Source organism: Ornithorhynchus anatinus, chromosome 8 (genome assembly GCF_004115215.2).
Source record: "Ornithorhynchus anatinus isolate Pmale09 chromosome 8, mOrnAna1.pri.v4, whole genome shotgun sequence".
In the NCBI taxonomy this organism is placed as follows: Eukaryota; Metazoa; Chordata; class Mammalia; order Monotremata; family Ornithorhynchidae; genus Ornithorhynchus; species Ornithorhynchus anatinus.
In genome coordinates, this window is record NC_041735.1 from 17931768 (window position 1) to 17949674 (window position 17907).

At 40.3% G+C, this 17907-nt stretch overlaps 1 protein-coding gene across 1 annotated transcript; it reads right to left on the bottom strand.

Moving 5' to 3' along the window:
- Positions 1-5002: 5002 nt before the first annotated feature.
- On the bottom strand, positions 5003-17907 carry BHLHE23 (basic helix-loop-helix family member e23). The gene is made up of 2 exons (XM_029070716.2): positions 15710-17907; positions 5003-6184 (listed from the first exon to the last, which is right to left on the bottom strand). The coding sequence occupies exon 1, from the start codon at positions 17888-17890 to the stop codon at positions 17225-17227; it is 666 nt and encodes a 221-aa protein (XP_028926549.1). The 5' UTR covers positions 17891-17907; the 3' UTR covers positions 5003-6184; positions 15710-17224.

Sequence of the window (17907 nt, forward strand, 5' to 3'; positions counted from 1 at the left end):
GACAGTCCCTGCCGTTTGACGGGCTTACAGTCTAATCGGGGGAGACAATTTCCCAAGAGCTTAGTGCAGTGCTTTGTACACAGAAGGTGCTCAAAAATACCAGTGATTAATTAATAATGATGATATTTGTTAAGTGCTTACTATGTGCCAAGCACTGTTCTAAGCACTGGGATTGATTGAAGCAGGACCTGGCTGTCACAGGGTGATCTGTATAAGGGAGGAAGAAAAGATTGGATTCTGGAACTAAGAGGGGCAAAGCCTAGGGACAGGAGCTGGAGCAGGGGTTATTATTAATAATAATTATAGTATTTGTTAAACTCTTACTATGTGCCAAGCACTGTGCTAAGCATTGGGGTACATACAAGGTAAAAAGGTTGTCCCACTTGGGGGTCACAGTCTTAATCTCCATTTTACAGTTGAGGTAACTGAGGCACAGAGAAGATGAGTAACTTGCCCAAGGTCACACAGCAGACTAGTGGCAGAACTGGGATTAGAACCCACATCCTCTGTTTCCCAAGCCTGTGCAATAGGCCATGCTGCCTCTGGAAGATATACATGAAGGACTGTGATGGAGCCAGGTCTGGCAACTTGGTAAAAGCTACAGTTAGGACGAAGTCCAACGCCCAGATTGGAGGTTGGGACATGCTCAGAAAAAGGCTAGGGAATGGACACCAGGAGCTAGGAACACTTCTCATCCTGAATAAGGGTCAGGGCTCTCCAGTAACTCATAGTCCTTTCCAGTGCCAAAGGTGAAGGAGGGATTGGAAATCTTAAGAGATTTTCTTCTGTGGTAGCTGCAACTCAGCTGCAACTCAGTCTGAAGCGTGCATGGCATAGTGGATAAAACACAGGCCTGGAATTCAAAAGGTCCTGGGTTCTGATCCCGGCTCCACCACTTGTCTGCTGTATGACCTTGGGCAAGTCACTTCACTTCTCTGTGCCTCAGTTACTTCATCTGTAAAATGGGGATTGAGACTGTGAGCCCCACAAGGGACAGGGACTGTGTCCAACCCAATTTACCAGTATCAACTCCAGCGCTTAGTATAGTACCTGGCACATAGTAAGCACTTAACAAATACCATTATTATAGTTATTATTATTATTAAGTCCTACGGTTTGGCATCTCCATTTTTCTGTCAGACTCTGCACACTTCGACTCCCTCACCCAGCTTCCGGGCATCCAATAGAAGATTTCCAATGGCAGTTCTGGGTGCAATCTTGCTTTTATTATATAACCTATACCCACTGTATGTTTTCATTCTCTAGATAGCTTTCAGTGACTCTCTACTCCAGACCTCAGAGGTCATCTGGGAATTTTCACTGTGGACCTATTGAGAATCAGGCCTGCTTCCATAGTTATAGTTATTCTTATTTTTATCATCATCATCATCATATTTGTTAAGTAATTACTATGTGCCAAGAACTGTACCTGATATAAAACAATCTACTACATAGTAGATTGGACACAGTTCCTGTCCCACATGGAGCTTACAGTCTAAGAGGGAGGAAGAATAAGTACTTAATCCTCATTTTGCAAATGAGAAAACAGGAATACAGAGAAATTAAGTGACTTGCCCAAGGTCACAAAGCAGGCAAATGGAAGAACTGGGATTAGAACCCAAGTCCCCTGACTCTCAGATCCAAGTTATTTCCACTAGACCACGCTGCTTCTCAAAGCAGTATAATAGTTGGGCAGGAGTAGGAGGGCCATGATTTTCACTTGTGTTTTATATTTATGTGGCAGATACTGTTTTTTGTTTTTTTTCTCCTGTGGAATCATTTCAATCATTCCCTTGAGCATTTGTTTAACATTTAAAGAGAAATAACCAGGAGCTTTGAAGCCGCAAATTAAAAAGGAATGAAGAAACTGGCAGAATTGAACCATTTGATTTGCTTCCTTAAAACTTTAATTAGGCACAGAATAGACTAATGTAGTCAACAAATATTTCTGTTCATTAATTGTTGAATTTTGAGGGCAACAATGATCTTATTTATCTCTGGTACATACTTATCACTTCTACCACAGACACAGTGATTTGTGGCACCTGGCCTTCTGAAGATTTATTTAATATTTCCATGTGCACAGAAAATTTTCAAGATGTTAAACTTGGATAACTATATTATCCAAAGTCAACCAACTTTCAGTTATCAGTGGGGTGGTATAAGCAAGAGAGAAGAGAGGAGACTCTTCTTGGGACCTGGGTAGGAAAGCAGTGAGACAATCCCAAAGCAAGTCTGGTTGAGGAGGGGTAATCCTGGACAGAAAATGTAATATTTTGGTGCAAATGATAATAATTCAGTATTTGTCAAATGCGTACTGGGTGCCAACCACTGCCTTAAATGAGGATTAGGTGCAAGAGAATCAGGTGGGACACAGTCTTTATCCCACATAAGGCTCACAGTCTAAGAGGAAGGGAGAACTTGCATTTAATCTTCATTTTATAAATGAGGAAACTGAGGTCCAGAGAAAATAAATGACCTGTCCAAGGTCACAAAGTAGGCAAGTGGCAGTGTCCAGATTAGAATTCAGGTTTCCTTATTTCCTGTCCTGTGATTTTGCCTCTAGGCCATGCAGTTTCCCCAGATCCACAAAGTTGTAATCCACTGGCAGAAATTACATGTCAACTGTAATTAGCTGCTTACTTCTGGTTTCCAGAGCTAAACTAAAAGATACCACTTAAGCATCTAATTTTTCATGGTGCCCATAATGTAAAGATGACTGAAGTGTGGCTTCCAGTTGAAATTCACCATGAGGGCACTGGAAAGGTAGATTGAAACAAACTCCTTTGCACTGATTTTCTATATTGGAATGTCATGGAGAAAATATTCTCTAATACCCAATTGAGTGAAAGGATTAGAGCATCTAATTTGCTACCTTAAAAGGAGGCATATAAGAAAGGCACAACTCAAATACTTCAGTGGGTCTAATTTTTCCAAGTTGATGTGTGAGGATGACAGTAGGAATAAAATGGAGGAGTTAAAGGGAACTGACACATCCAATAAACTCCAACCGTTGCCTGAAACCACTTCCTTCATCTCGTTTCCTGCCTAACATTCTCGATCCTAAATGCTCAATAATGACACAGGTTTAAAAAACAAAGATCTATGTCAAGGCTATGGAAATGAACACGTAGAGAAAGACATCAAAGAAAATGACTAGTAAAGAACAGAACCAAATTTTTAAAATGGAAAACTGATACAAGGAGAGGAACAGATGGTTTCCCAGTGGTTTCCACAGCACGTAAAGAGTTAGTTCTGTGTAAAGAGTCAAGTGTGGAGTGACCTTTATCATCTCACTTAACCACTATGTAGGTCTAAGCTTTCTCAGGTGCAAAATGGAGAAGACAGTACCAGTAACAGAAGATGCCTACTTTAAAAGCTGCATTGATTTACATGGGCACTCATCTTTGCTTGCACTCTTCAAGGATTTATCAGGGAATGTCACTGTTTGTTGTTGTATTGTACTTTCCCAAGCTCTTAGTACAGTGCTCCACACATAGTAAGTGCTTAATAAATACGAATTAATGAAGATTTTGGAACTTCTGAAATAGTAATAATTGTACTATTTGTTAAGTGCTGGGGTAGATAATCAAGGCAGAGGCAGTCCCTGTCCCATTAGGGGATCAAAGTCTAAAGGGGTGGGGAAATAGATACTGAATCCCCATTTTACAGATAAGGAAACTGAGGCTCAGAGAAACTAATTTCTCGGAGGAAAGACACCCTATAGAATCTGAGGTGCAATAGTGAATTTCTTTGCCAACATAACTACAAACACACACTTACCCACACATCACATGAAAGACTGGGAAAAGTAGCATTCTATTATTAGAGAAACCAAAGCTCACAGAAAGAAAGTGACTTTACAAGTGTCACTTGGGAAGTAGTGGTACTTCTCAAATAGAATGATTCTTAGGTCTGAATAGCAAGTACTGACTAGGGCTCCTTCCCTGGACTTCTAGTTCCTGCAATCAAAGCCATCACTGGCCACAGTTCCGAAGGCCCTTGCCCCTTTTTATTAGTATCCAGCTGAGCAGTAGCCTGAGGGGGTGATCATGATCTGGTGATCATTGCCATCATCAGAGAGTGAATTGAATAGCTACTGTGTGCAGAACATAAGTCCAGCACTGTACTGGGCCAATTTAAGAACCCCCCTTTGTACCCTTTCCCCTCAGCTGCTTGAGTCCCCTCCAAAGTCAGTTTTCTTTGTGCCCAGCTGAGCAGTGTGGCCTGTTTGTTGTTGTTATGGTATTTAGTTAAGCGCTTACTATGTACCAGGCACTGTACTAAGCTCTGGGGTAGATACAAGCACAGTCCATGTCCCACATGGGGCTCAGTCTAAATCCCCATTTTCCAGATGAGGTAACTGAGGCACAGAGAAGTGCAGTGACTGCTCAAGGTCACAAGGTGGACAAGTGGCAGATCTGGGATTAGAACCCAGAACCTTCTGATTCCCAGGCCCATGTTCTATCCACTAGGCCATGCTGCTTCTCCTGATACTTCTTGATCCCGCTTAATACTGCTTAATCCTGGAGGTAGGAAGAGGCACTTTGACAGCATTGGGTACCCATTCCCTTGTAGCCACACATATCCTTCACCCCAAATCCCCGCACTGCCCGCCCCCACCACACACACAGATACACATACACATACTTTACTCACTGCCTAAAAGGTAAGGGGGAGAGTAAAATGGCACTGTAACCTGGGATTTAGGGAGTGTGGCATCCACCATTTCCCATGGCCTAGGCACAATTGTGCTTTGTTATGCAAGCATCACCCCTAAAACCTTTCCCGTTAGAGCAGTGATGTACAACCCGTGAAGTACATTTCTTAATTTAATTCCAATCTGGTCTCAAGAGTATAATGAGGATGACCCCTTTAACAGTGGCAGAATAGATGTCACAAACCATTAAAGAGCTTATAAGCTCAAAAATTGCATGAAGTTTCCTATAAATGAAGGCAGTAAAATATATATATATATATAAATTATATATTCCTTGTTAAGTGGTGCCTCAGAGAAAAAACAAACATCTGGTAGAGTCTGATGTGCTAGGGCCTCTGACCTTGTTTTTCATTTTCCTATTTTGGAAATATTGCCTGCTCACCTATGTGGGAGAAAAAAAGGAAAAAAACAGTTGAAAGGAGCACATTATCTTTTAAATGACATATTTAGCCAGTTATTCTGGCTATAATGAAGCTGCTTAATGAAGTCAATGTCCTTGAAAGTTCTTCATCAATTTTTTTCCTCATCTGTCAGCATATCCACTCGCCGACACAATATTAATTAAACACAACATTTCCCGAAGTGTTGAAGAGAAGTCCCATCACTGATAATGAACAGGTTTAGGGGAGTCACATCCCAACAAAATTACTTTTTAAACCAGCCTTATTAAGCAGAAAATTAGAGCTAAATCACCCCTACAACATCCTCATTAAAAGGCACTGATCCCTGGCTGCTTCTATGTTCTAACATCTTTAATTAGCAAACTGCTAGTCTATCTGCCATCATAACTGCTATTAATCTTACCTTTCATTTGCTTTCCTCTTAGCCTATCATTGCCTACTTCAGGGAGACACATGCCTCTGCTGGATTTCATTTTATTTTGCCTCCTGCCCTTGTAAAGTAAAAGATGAAAAATGTTCTTCCTATAGGTTAAATGTGGTTAAACCTCTCTTCTGGGCCTGGAGATTTTTTTTTTCCACCTCTTGGGGAGAAGAAATTAGGCAGCTATTAGGACCATCCTATTGACTGAAAACATGTGGGATCTTAGACTTATTTTGTAGCTTAGATCATAGATAAGTTGTCAGAATTTTATATTAAAACACAAGAGATCCTACAGATAATTACCTTTAACCATTATTTAATATTATTAACTGTAGTAGTCTCAAATGAAAGATTTTTATGCATTTATAGAGGCCCTTTCCAGGCAGAGAAATTTTAAAAATGCTTCCTTTCCAAATTCTAGCAATATTATACATTGTTGACAGTTAAAATTTTCCTTAATACTTGAGTCTACACTTTACAGAGAAATAATAGGGCAAATAGCATACAGTGTTTATCTTGTCCATATTGACTGGTCATATAGAGTTATTTTGAGAATTTATTATTGAATATTTTACCCTCAGCATTATCCGTTGGAAAAATGGTGTTTTCTTGTATTTTCCCAATTTCCAAGAAGTTCTCAATCTGAAAAAGAAAACAAGAAGGTTCAGAGAGGGGTAGTCCTGACTTATTCATCATGATTCTAATTGTACTGCTGCTTGCCGATACCCATACTCTCTTCTTAGCAATGGTCCAGATGTAAGAGAACCCTAAGTTTCTCTCCTAATAGGTCACAGTAGTTTCTCCTTCCACTTGATTTGTCTCTCAGTGAGCTACTTTCTCCTCACAAATTGTGCATTTTATCAACCCTGGCCTTTTCCCTTTAAATACTCCTGAAGTCATAGTGTCTACTTGTTCCTTCTCTTTTCAATGTTTCTTGGGTTGTTATCTTTTCTGGTTGTATAGAAGAGGCATCAAACAATAAAAAGCAGAAATGCTCTCTCTCCCCTTTATACTCTAAGCCCCATATGGGACAGGGATTGTGTCTGATTTTGTTATATTATATTTACTCCAGCACCTAGTATAGTGCTTGGCACATAATGTTTAGTAAATACTGCAATTGTTATTATTAATAAAATTGAAAGATTTTTTTCCTATAAGAGTTAAAAAGTTAGAATCAGGGACTGTTAACAGCTCCACCTTAACTCTAAATACTGAGCCATCACAACATTAGGAAATAGCTCATGGATGGTCCCTACAATCAAGGAGCTTACATCATGGAGAGATTTTTCCATTTAGTCTCTTAGGAACCAGAGCATAAGTCAAGTACTCTACTCATCTTCCTCCTCATCTGAGCAAAATCCCTTTACCCAAACCTTCACGGCTCTCCACATCTGTCACCTTATACGCTGCCTCACCACTTGCTATTCCTCCTCTTGCACTCTTTAGTCTTCCTGAATTCATGTCCTAGCTGAATCTCATTCTCATCTCTCCTACCTCTCACCTCAAGCTTATCCTGTTCCTTCGGTCTGGAACTTCTTCCCTCCTCAAAGTTTCTGAACTACATATTCAAAAACCTCCTAAAACTCTATCCCCTCCTCCTGGTTCCTCTAATTCTCTGATATCTCCCTCTCTGTCTCTTTTGCTGTCTCTCCCTTCCACCCTCTAACAGTATGTGTCCTTCAAAGACTCTGTTTAAAGTCCCCTTTTCTTTTCCTTTTTCACTCACTCCCTTGGGGATTTCATCCACTCCCAGGGTGTCAACTATCACCCCTTGAGGCACTCCCTCTAGACTGTAAACTCACTGTGGACAAGGGAATGTGTCTCTGTAACATTGTTGTGTTGTATCCTCCCAAACATTTAGCACAGTGCCCTGCACACAATAAATATGACTGATTGATTGATTGATCTTTATGTAGATGACTCCTAAATCTCCCTCTATAGGCTTGACCTCTCAGCCCCTTTGCAAACTTGCATTTCCTCTTGCTTCCACGACATTCCCTCATGGATATCCCACAGGCATCTTAAGATGAATAGGTCTAAAACTGAACTCTTTATCTTCCTTTTCAAATCCTCTTTTCCACCTATCTTTCATAGTTGATATCACCATCCTCCCCTTTAATGAAGCCCACAACCTTGATATCCTTGATTACCCCCCTTTCTTTCAACTCCTATATTCAGTTTATCTCTAAATCCTCCAGTGTTCCCTCCATAGCATTTCCTGGTTCAATCATTTCTGCTCCATCTAAACAGCCATCATTTACCATTTGGTCCAGGAACTTGCCGTGTCCTGGCCTGACTATTGCATTAGCCTCATCATTGGACTTCCTGCCTCCAGATTCTTCCCTTTCCAGTCCATATTTCATTCAGTTATTCAGATCATTTTTGAAAATGTCACTCTGCACATACTTCCCTCTCCTCAAAAGCATTCAATAATTATCATTTCCTCTCTGCATCAAGTAAAAAGTCCTGACCTCTAGCTGTAAAAACAAGTCCTCTTCCTTTATTTCTCCACTCTCTTCTCCCACTACTTCACAGCTCATCCTCTTTTTTCCCTCAAGTTAACATTCACTGTGCTTTGTTCTTATCTCTCCCATCTTCTACCTCTTGCATCTGTCCTTCTTCCAGCCTGGAACCTCCTCCTCCTTTAAATCTGTTGCAAGTACAGTTCTCCCCATATTCAAAGTCCTTCTGAAATCATATTTTCCCTAGGAAGCCTTCCCTGATTACTTTTTCTTCCCCCAGGGTTTTATCCCCTAACTACCACTTCATGTATTGGGGCGGTATGCACAACCACTCATAACACATGTACATATCGCCTTATATACCCCATTATTGAAGAACTAATTCATATACGTAACGATTTTCCCCTTATCTGTAAATTATTTTAGTTTCTGCCTCTCCCACTAAATTAACTTCCTTGAGCACAGGGATCATGTAGACTAACTCTACGGTTCTCTGAAAAACGCTTGTGTGTTCTACACAATGAGACACTCAATAAAAATTATTGATTTAATGGTTGATAATACTATTGGTTTATTGGTTGAAGTTTTCCCTGATTAATTCCCAACATCCCAAGTTGAATCAACCCAACTTTATCTTGACACAGTCACATCCTATCTATTTTTGTTCTTCCTATTCCCCCCCATTTTTTAAAAAAAGTTCTATCTTTGTCTTCCCATTAAATGGTACTAACTTTGAGTCAGGGAATGTATATTTTGCTTCTGTTGGACTCTCCCAAGTCCTTAGTATACTCCCACTTATATACACTTTCCCAGAGCTTAGTACAGTGCCCTGCACGCAGTAAATAGTGGACTTAGTGGAAAGAGCGTGGGCTTGGTAATCAGAGGTCGTGGGTTCTAATCCCGGATCCATCACTTGATTGCTGTGTAACCTTGGACAAGCCACTTAACATCTCTGTGTCTCAGTTACTGCATCTGGAAAATAGGGATTTAGACTGTGAGCCCCAAATGGGACAACCTCATTACCTTGTATCTACCCCAGTGCTTAGAGTGGTGCTTGGCACACAGTAAGTGCTTCACAAATACCATAATTATTAAGCACTTAAAAATACTATTACTATTAGTACAGTGCTCTGCACTGAGTGGCCACTTGATAAACACTATTGCATAACTGCCGATTGTTGGCTTTTTAGCCTTAGTACCCAGAAATATAACCTCTTGCCAGAACCATGAAGGCAGAGAGTGTAGAAAACTACAGAATTTGCGAGAGAATAGAATTCATCCACAAGTACAGAACTAGTCTGCTCTAAAATACCCAAGACCCTTTAGATTTTAGGTGAAATGGAAAGGGAGCCATTATTTCAACTTCAATCTTTGGAGAACTGGGATGGGGATAAGTATTATCTTCCTTATTTATGGCTGCAAAGAAATACCTTTCTTTTTTTTTTTCCAATTTGCTGCTGCTCTTTGGTTTAGTCTAGGCTCACTGATTTTCCTTTCTTCTTTCCTTCCTCCTTTCACCCATGGAGCAAATTTCCATATTTTTCCCTATATAGTTGTGTTTAATCATAGAACTGACTGTAAGGAGTAACAGCTCCTGAAATTAAATGGTTTACTCTCTCTTTTTAGTCTATTAGCAGCAGATTCTGGCAGAGGATTTTCACGGGGGGAATCTAAAGGAAGAAAGTTTATTTTAAGTAAAATTCTGTTTTCTAGGATTCTGAAAGGAAAATCTAGGAAACTAACCTAGAAGCTTCTTGTTCATCAGCTACTTAGCATTAAATGAGCTAATTAAAGAATTAGCATTTCTTCTGGAGCCTCAGTTGTCATGAGAGAAGAGTGAGCAGGTACCCAAAGACTGTCTTGGCTGAGGTTTCAGTGGAGCTGTCAGAAGAAAGGAAATCAGTCAATCAATCAGTAGTATTTACTGAGTGCTTACTGTGTGCAGAGCACTGTACTTAGTAAAGTACGATATAACAGAATTGGTAGATGCAATCCTTGCCCACAAGGAGCTTACAGTCTACAGGGAAGCACTGAAGATGAGCTAATGTTTTAACATTCCAGCACTGTGGCCATGTTGTAATGGTCTCTATGAAATTTTAAAACTGTCTTATAAAATATTTGATGTGGAAATCAGTAGGATTGTTTGTCAAGATTTTCTATTCTGTTGGGCAGCCATCGTCATCGACTTGCTTTCCTCCTAAATCAAGAGAATATATTTGAAAGTCATTAAATGAGTCGACATTTGAGAACTATCTTGTATTCATTTTGGCTATTGTACCTTGAAAAGGAGGTCAGTGTTGAAAGAGTTTTTCCACATAAGAAAAGGAAAAAGTATTAGGAAATGATTCTTCTATCAAAGTTCCCATGACACTGGTACCCAGTATCCAGTTAGCTTAAGTGCCAATGAGATATCCTCTTGTTATGGTAAATGGAAGTTTAGGTGGAATAAAAGTCAGGACTAGGCACAGGTATTTTTAATGCCTGTGGTAAACCTCCACTTTCCTACTTCCCAGCATTGTTCTTAGCCTGCAAGTGCCCAGCAGAGCAGTGACATATTCATTCATTAGCAGGAGGGAAAGTCCTGATGCAAGTATCATCTTGTACTTCCTCCCTCTTAAGAGAATGCCTCTTACCCCTGTCTTTCCCCTCCTCCCCCCACTCTCACCACTAACACACTGTGAAGGAAGGAGTCACTAGGACTGCCCCACTGATGGTGTGGTCATCCTTTTCAGACCTCAGATAAAAGTATCTGCTTAAATGCAAAATGTAGAAAGAAAGTGGCTGTTAATTAGCTCTAATTTTTAATTCAGTGAGCTGATTGTTGTACAACTTCTGAACGAGAGTATACACAATACCTATACATGGATATTTCAGGAGAATTCTATCAACAGATGATCCAGATTTTCAGTTACTACCAGACTGAGGTACTATTTGTTTAAAGGATGATGAAGCCCTGAACAATTTTGTACTGGTGTGACACGGAAAGAGAAATATTTCAGCCTATGAAAAAGTCAGCACTAGTAAATTTTTATGAACACTATTACTATGATTACGGTTTGTGCAGAGATATGCCTGCCTCATTGTCATATCTGATACCACATCAAGTAGTGGCTGGTGGGTTTCTAGTAGTGCTGTCGCCCAACTTAGTATGACCCTTTTTGGGGGTGACCGTATTTCAAGATCTGATATGTGGGTTTAAAAAAATCCCAAACACTACATAGCACAAAAAGGACAATAGTATGCCACATCAAATGAGGTTTTAGTCCTGTGCACTTCTTTTTTTATTATTATTAGCTTTGTAACTTCTGTTTCACTTGCAAACGGAAGCGGTCGAAGCATCTTTGGATATGGCAAATTATAAGCCCTATAATGGTGGCGATAAGAATCTATTATGTCAGTTGCCTTGTGGCAGTCAGCAAACAGGGTGCATTATGTTTGCATCTTAGGGTTTGCGGCCAAAAAAACAGATTTGCCTCTGTCTCATTAAAATAACGAATGCAGTCCAAATGGATCTGAGATGATTCACTGTACGTCAGGCTAAATCACAACGCTTTGGGGAAGCAACTGACTATGGCCTCATTACTTTAGACAAAACGGGGCTTGAAGGAAAAACTGAGGTTTTTTTTTTTCTTGGCACAACCATGTTTTTTGTTTCAAATTCTTTACGCAAAACAACTGTTAGGTTTTCTCCATTGGTGACATATAAGGACTAGGTTATATTGTTTATTTCAGGGCGGGAAAAATTCTGTATGGATTTCATATAGTGGGATAATTGGAGTTCAGTCTATTCACCCTTTATATTCTTGGAGCTTTAAACATTATTATCCTGCATTAAGGGCATAACTACTGGCTAGTACATAGTCTAAAATATAAAATTACTAACTTCTTCTACTATGGAAGTTTTACTCATACTCATATTTTTTTTAATAGATCATATCTTTACTGGGCCTAGTTTAGATAAATCTAATACTTAAATTATCATAGCAAATAGTAGAAGAACAAAACAATTGCAAATGAATTTTTTTCTGGGGGACAATGAACTTGAAAGTTTAAAGTAATTGGCTCTTTATATTAATAAGAAGAGTAGCATTTAAAAATTAAGATCATTTTATACATTATCCTTTTTTAACTATTTTACACATGTGGATAAATATTTCTCAATTATATTAAGTGATATTTAAAAAGAGTGCATAAATTCAATGACAGGTTCATTTATTAAAATTTTAATATGAAAAAATAACTTCATTTTTTACAATAGAAACCAGATTCTGGACATTTTGGTGGATGGCAGAAGGCTCATGTGCCAATTTTGACCCGATTAAGTATTAAAACATTAATGTTGTTTTGTTGATTGATTACTAAGCACTACATTTACAGCAACATGTGAGTTACAGTTCTGATTTTATTACCAAAGTTTGCATCTGTAAGATTAATGTCAACACAATGCTACTTTTTCATTGTGGTTGAAGTAGCGGTCTAGAGCTGTGTCTATGAAGAGGAAATTTAGTTTATCACAAATCCCTCAATTTCCATCTTGGCCTAAATGGAAAGCCAAAAGAAATTAGATACGAAAACCATGTCAAAACCAATTTGCATGAGCAAAATTATTATAATCATCCTTTTCTAAATTAACCAGGATTTAGAAACTTGTTTTGCAATTCCAGTTGGAACCTCCCAAAAGATGATGTAAAGCAGAACTGAGTTCTTAAGTGAAATTGGTGATTTGAGCATCAGATCTCTGAATCTTCTCTGCTTTCTTCCTAATGAATACAGAAGCTACTCTTCTTTCAATGTTCCAGTGCGCATTGCAAATGAAGCTTTAGTAGTTCAAGGGGCTAAGTAGCGATGCTGGCTGGTAAAAATAATGTGGTCAAAATACACTTTCCCACATGAAGCAGTACCTTAGGAAATTCATTTTTTGGTTGCCTGGTTTAAAAACAACAAAACGATATTTCAAGTAAACAACATTTTTATCCCACGTATCCCATCTCTGGATGTGTTCTGCAAAACACAAAATTCAGAACGTTTTGGCTATAGTGTTACAAAGTTGGCCAATGTGAAAAACTGGTTCTAGCAAAACCATCAGCACCAAAAAAATACAGTTTAAAAGATTCACTACTGAGGTGAAGATAAAAGTATTTTTAGTGACAACTACTGATGAGAAAACGATTTCTCCCTGACTTTTAGTTAGTATTCTTTGCTTTTAGTTTGATAGAGAGTGATTTTCAGGCCGTGTTCGGGTTAATAGAGGGAACTGGTTACCTAAAATCTCACTCCTTTTTATAACCGAGAAAGTAAATCAATTGTTGTGTTAAATCAATTGTTGTGTTTCTGGTCCGTAGAAATGAATGAACTCTGTTTCCAGAAAGTTGGATCATGATGGGTTATGGGTAGTGGGGTAAGGGGGAAGAAAGAGGAGGCAGATATTGTGGAGAACTCTTAGCATCTTGGATCAGATGCCATTACCTGAGTGGTGGGAGGAGAAGCAGTTAGCGTAAGGACACTCTGACTGAAAAGGGGAAGAGGACAATTTCATGTCTTTAACACTAGGTGCCTTGGAAAATTTTATTTCCAACTCATCTAAATGCTTTCCTGGCCAAAATAAAATGGACTTTCCATAGCTCTTCACTACCTCCCACCTGCTCCCTTATGGTTAATATTGTTTAACCAAGTTGTAGAAGGTGGGATAGAAAACGAAATGAAATCAGTAAGAATTTTGCTTGGCAACTTGTCTCCTAATAATAAGGCCATTGGCATGCCAGCAATCAAATGATAATGTACACCTTCTGTATCTGAAAGTTAAAACTGTGTTATTTTTAAATAAGCAGGGTCATGGAGAGGGTTTGGGATTACAAATGAAAGTGTGATAAAACTGATTGGTTTGAACATTTTTCATAAATCCAAGCAGCCATTGTATCAAAAACAATACTAATTATTCAACTTTAATTTAATTTGCACATTTTAATTTTGGCCACTGACTTTGGGCCCTCATGACTCAAGAGAGGTGTAATATTTACGCCATCTAACTCATGAGGAGGCCTAGGCTTCCAGCCAAATGCCGTTTTAAACTAGAGTAATGTATTCTGCTATTTGCTTTTTAACCTGTTGCTTCAATGAAGCTGAGTTTTATGTTAATGGATAAAGAACTAGTAAGGCCTAGAATTAGCAATTAGAATTGGCTATCCTTAGCCAATATGACTCAGGGTATAACAGTTTGTGGTCTCACTTCAAAAAAATAAATAAATAAAAAATCAAGTCAAAATGTAAGGGTTGTAGGATAGCAGTATCCTAAAAATGTTCCTTGATATACTGTAGGCCACTACTAGTTTAAATAAAATAGTACTCAGCTTTTAAAGTCACTATATATTATTATGGTTAACTTCATTACAGTACAGAAAGGGAGATGTGCCACTTTCCTGGGTAAACAAAATTCCATTATAGTTTCCATGCTGGTGATTTAGAAATGATGCTGTTTTCTTTGGACATTATCAGTTTATATGGAAAATCCACATTCCACAGAGTTTTGGTTTATTCTACAGGCAACATATTTGAATTTGTAAGCATTTTGTAAAGTGCTACATTTAGTACTACTATGCGAAGAGAGATGGATTTTCTGTTACAAATACTATCTGAAATCTCCTGAACATTCATAACTTAAAAACTGGTTATTTGAAGACCCTGTGAAGAGTAACAGATATGCAGAAAGTTCATTTACAAATTAAGATCAGAGAGGGAAAAAGAGCTACATTTAAACTCAGAATCTCAAAAGAGAAACTTTTAACAAAATTATTAGTAGTATTCTAAATCAGTGTATCTCCCTATACAGAGGATGCCCCAGCTGTCTAAATACTGAAGCATGCAATTAATTCAGTCAATATGATGATCTGAAAAATATAATTTATGAACACCATTGTTAGTAATTAAAACACTGAATGACCTGTTTGATTTAAATTGTTTTTGCTAATACTACTTTAAAATAAAACGGAACTTGAATAAGTCAAAGTGTAAATAGCCCATCAAATTTATCTCTAGCCATTTCAAGCAGAATGAATATTTCCTTTTAAAACTCAGGTTTTGTCATGAATTATAATTTCAGTTCAAGATCATTTTAACATGTTAAGAAAATCCAAAATCTTTCTGCTTCTTTGTATTATCCAGTGTTTTTCATGTAGTTTAGCTTCTCCTGCCTTAGCTTATGTCATGAAATGTACTTTAAAAGTTTCTAACATCTTTTTAAAACTTGTGCAAACAACTAGACCAGTATGCTGGGAAAGACAATGAAGAAATAAAAATGGAAATTAGCAAAAAGTAGTATTAAGCATATGTCTTTTTATGAATGAGACTTAATCACACACTTCATTTCGCAAACACAAAAAGTCCTTTGGAAATGTATTAATTAAAGTTAAATACTATAGACAAGCAGCTTTGTAGAGACTGCCGTCTTTTTCAAATTAGCATAACACTGGCGACAGCCATGAAAATTGGTTTAATAACCCCAAATAGTTACACCCCATTCCTAACATAAATGGCCCTGGACAGATCCATCCCCTCGGGCTGTTACTGTACCAGTTTACTTGGTGGCGTTCACATTGGACGGTGGTGGTATTTTTAAAGACAGATCTTAAAAAAAAAAAGCCTATCCATCATTATTATGTAACACTCAGTGAAGTATGCAGGGTGCTGCAGGAGTCAGCAATTTACTCACCAGCTACATAGATCTTTCCTTTGTAAATTGTAAAAACAGGGAGAACAGTAGGAGAGAGATGAAACGGTGTCCCATGAAATAGGACCCACCCTTCGAACACACCTCTCGGGTCAGTAGAATTCTTGCGTGTTTTGCAAACTACATCACTAGAGACAAGTAAGCTGCATCAGGTAAATTGGGAGGCAGCTTCAATTCTACTTTTTAATTTCTGTCGAGCCCATGAAAGTCTGTACGAAAGCATGGTCCAGTTAACTTCGGCAAGATAGTTTCAGGGTTTGGAGGAAGAGTCTTTGGACTCCAAGTGTTAAATCTCCATCAACCTCAGCCCAGATTAGCAGCACCATGAGCTCCTTTAGATTTACCTTTGCCTAAAGGTGAGTCACATGCTTCTCCTGCCACGCAGAAAAAAGAAATGCAGCGGAGATGAGCTTTTAAATCCAATAGTTGTTTGTGGTTTTTTTTTTTTTAAATCTCTGATTACCCCTCAATCATATTTCCGGCAGCACTCTAATCCATGGTAAATTACAGTAAGGAACCAGATCCCCTGGTTAGGTTACATCACTGCAGTACTTACTGTATTTGTTTTAGAGAATTAACCAATTTAGAGAGTTGCAGGACAGAAGGAGGCTTTGGCAGTGTCTTTGAACATTTATTGTCATCAATACATATAAAGAGCCCGAGTCCATTTTTATGTCCTAGGCCGAGACAGATCTGGAAAAGATTACTTGCAAAAGTCATCCGATGGAAGGCGATCATCACGCACGGTGGAGAACGAAAATGTAGTAATCCAACTAGGGAATTTATCAACTTTTTAACTCGAGTTTCGCCAGTTTCCACCTCGTCACCACCTTCACTGGCCTGAAAGTTTAACTCGACAGCTGGAGCAGCGTATCGCTCAGTGAAAGAACGTCCTCTCCCTAGAACGACTGTAAAAATTCGGGGAACTTTGCATAGTATGGCCAGGTCGGTTAGCCGGGGAGTCAAGCACTGCTACCGAGAAAGTCGCTCCCGATAAGGTAAGGTAAGGGAAAAAGACTTTCCCTTTTAAAAAACCCCTTTTCTCTAGGGTGGCCTCGACGAATGGCTAGACTGCAGTGCTTCAAAGCGAGTTGATGGAACGGGGAAAGCGATGCCAAATCTTCAGTCCCGAACTCCGGGCTGGAGAAACATTCCCACGCACGCGGGCACGGGCAAAGTTGCAACGAGAACGATGCCCCCACGACGTGTTTTTTTTCTTTCTTTTTTATACAACCGATTGGGAGCCAGAAACTTCCTTTGAATAATAACGGTATTTGTCCAGCGCTTACTGTGTGCCAAGCGCTCCTCCGAGCTGGCTTTTGTCGAGGTTTTCCAAAGGAGAGGGAGCCCGTTAATAAATAATACTGCAATAATGACAGTAAAAAGAAGTAACGCGATCTGGGGAAAGCAATGTCAGTGGCGGGACGGCCCCGGGGAAAGAGGGGAAAAAGGAGGTCGAGGGTGGAAGGGGTGGGGGAGGAGGGGGAAGCAAGCGACTCAAGGCTTCTCGTTACAGTGTTTGCAGAGAGAGGAGGGGGTCCCCGAGAAAGCGGAGCATTTCTCGGGGCAGCCGGGCAGGGCCGCGCCCGCGAAGGGGTAGACGGCCGACTGTCCGAAGGGGGCCAGCGTGGCCGGGATGGGGCCTCCGAGGCTCGGCTGCCCCTGGTTCAAGTAGGCCACCAGCCTCCGCATCTCCTCCAGAGCCTGCGCCTGCATGAGGATGTAGTTCTTGGCCAGGAGGAGGGTGGCGATTTTGGAGAGTTTCCTGACGGAGGGGCTGTGGGCGTAGGGGATGACCGAGCGGAGCCCGTCCAGGGCGTCGTTGAGGTCGTGCATTCGCCGCCGCTCCCGGGCGTTGATGCTCAGCCGCAGGGACCGCTGCTCGCGGGGCTTCTTGCCCAGGGCCGCCTGCAGCTTGCCGTCGGGGCCCAGGCCGGCCCGGCTCTTCCTGGGCTCGAAGCCGTCCTCCTCGTCGCCCGTCTGCTCGCCGCTGCTCTCGGCCGGTCCTGGCCCCGGGCCCCGAGGGGCCGGCGGGGGGAAGTCGCCCCCGGCCGGGCCCGGGTAGCCTCGGCCGGCCACGGAGCCGTAGGGAAAGGCGACCGGCCCGTAGCCCGGGCCCAGGGCCAGGTAGCCCTCTCCGGACAGGCACTTGAGCTCGGCCATCGCCCCGGCCGGGGGCT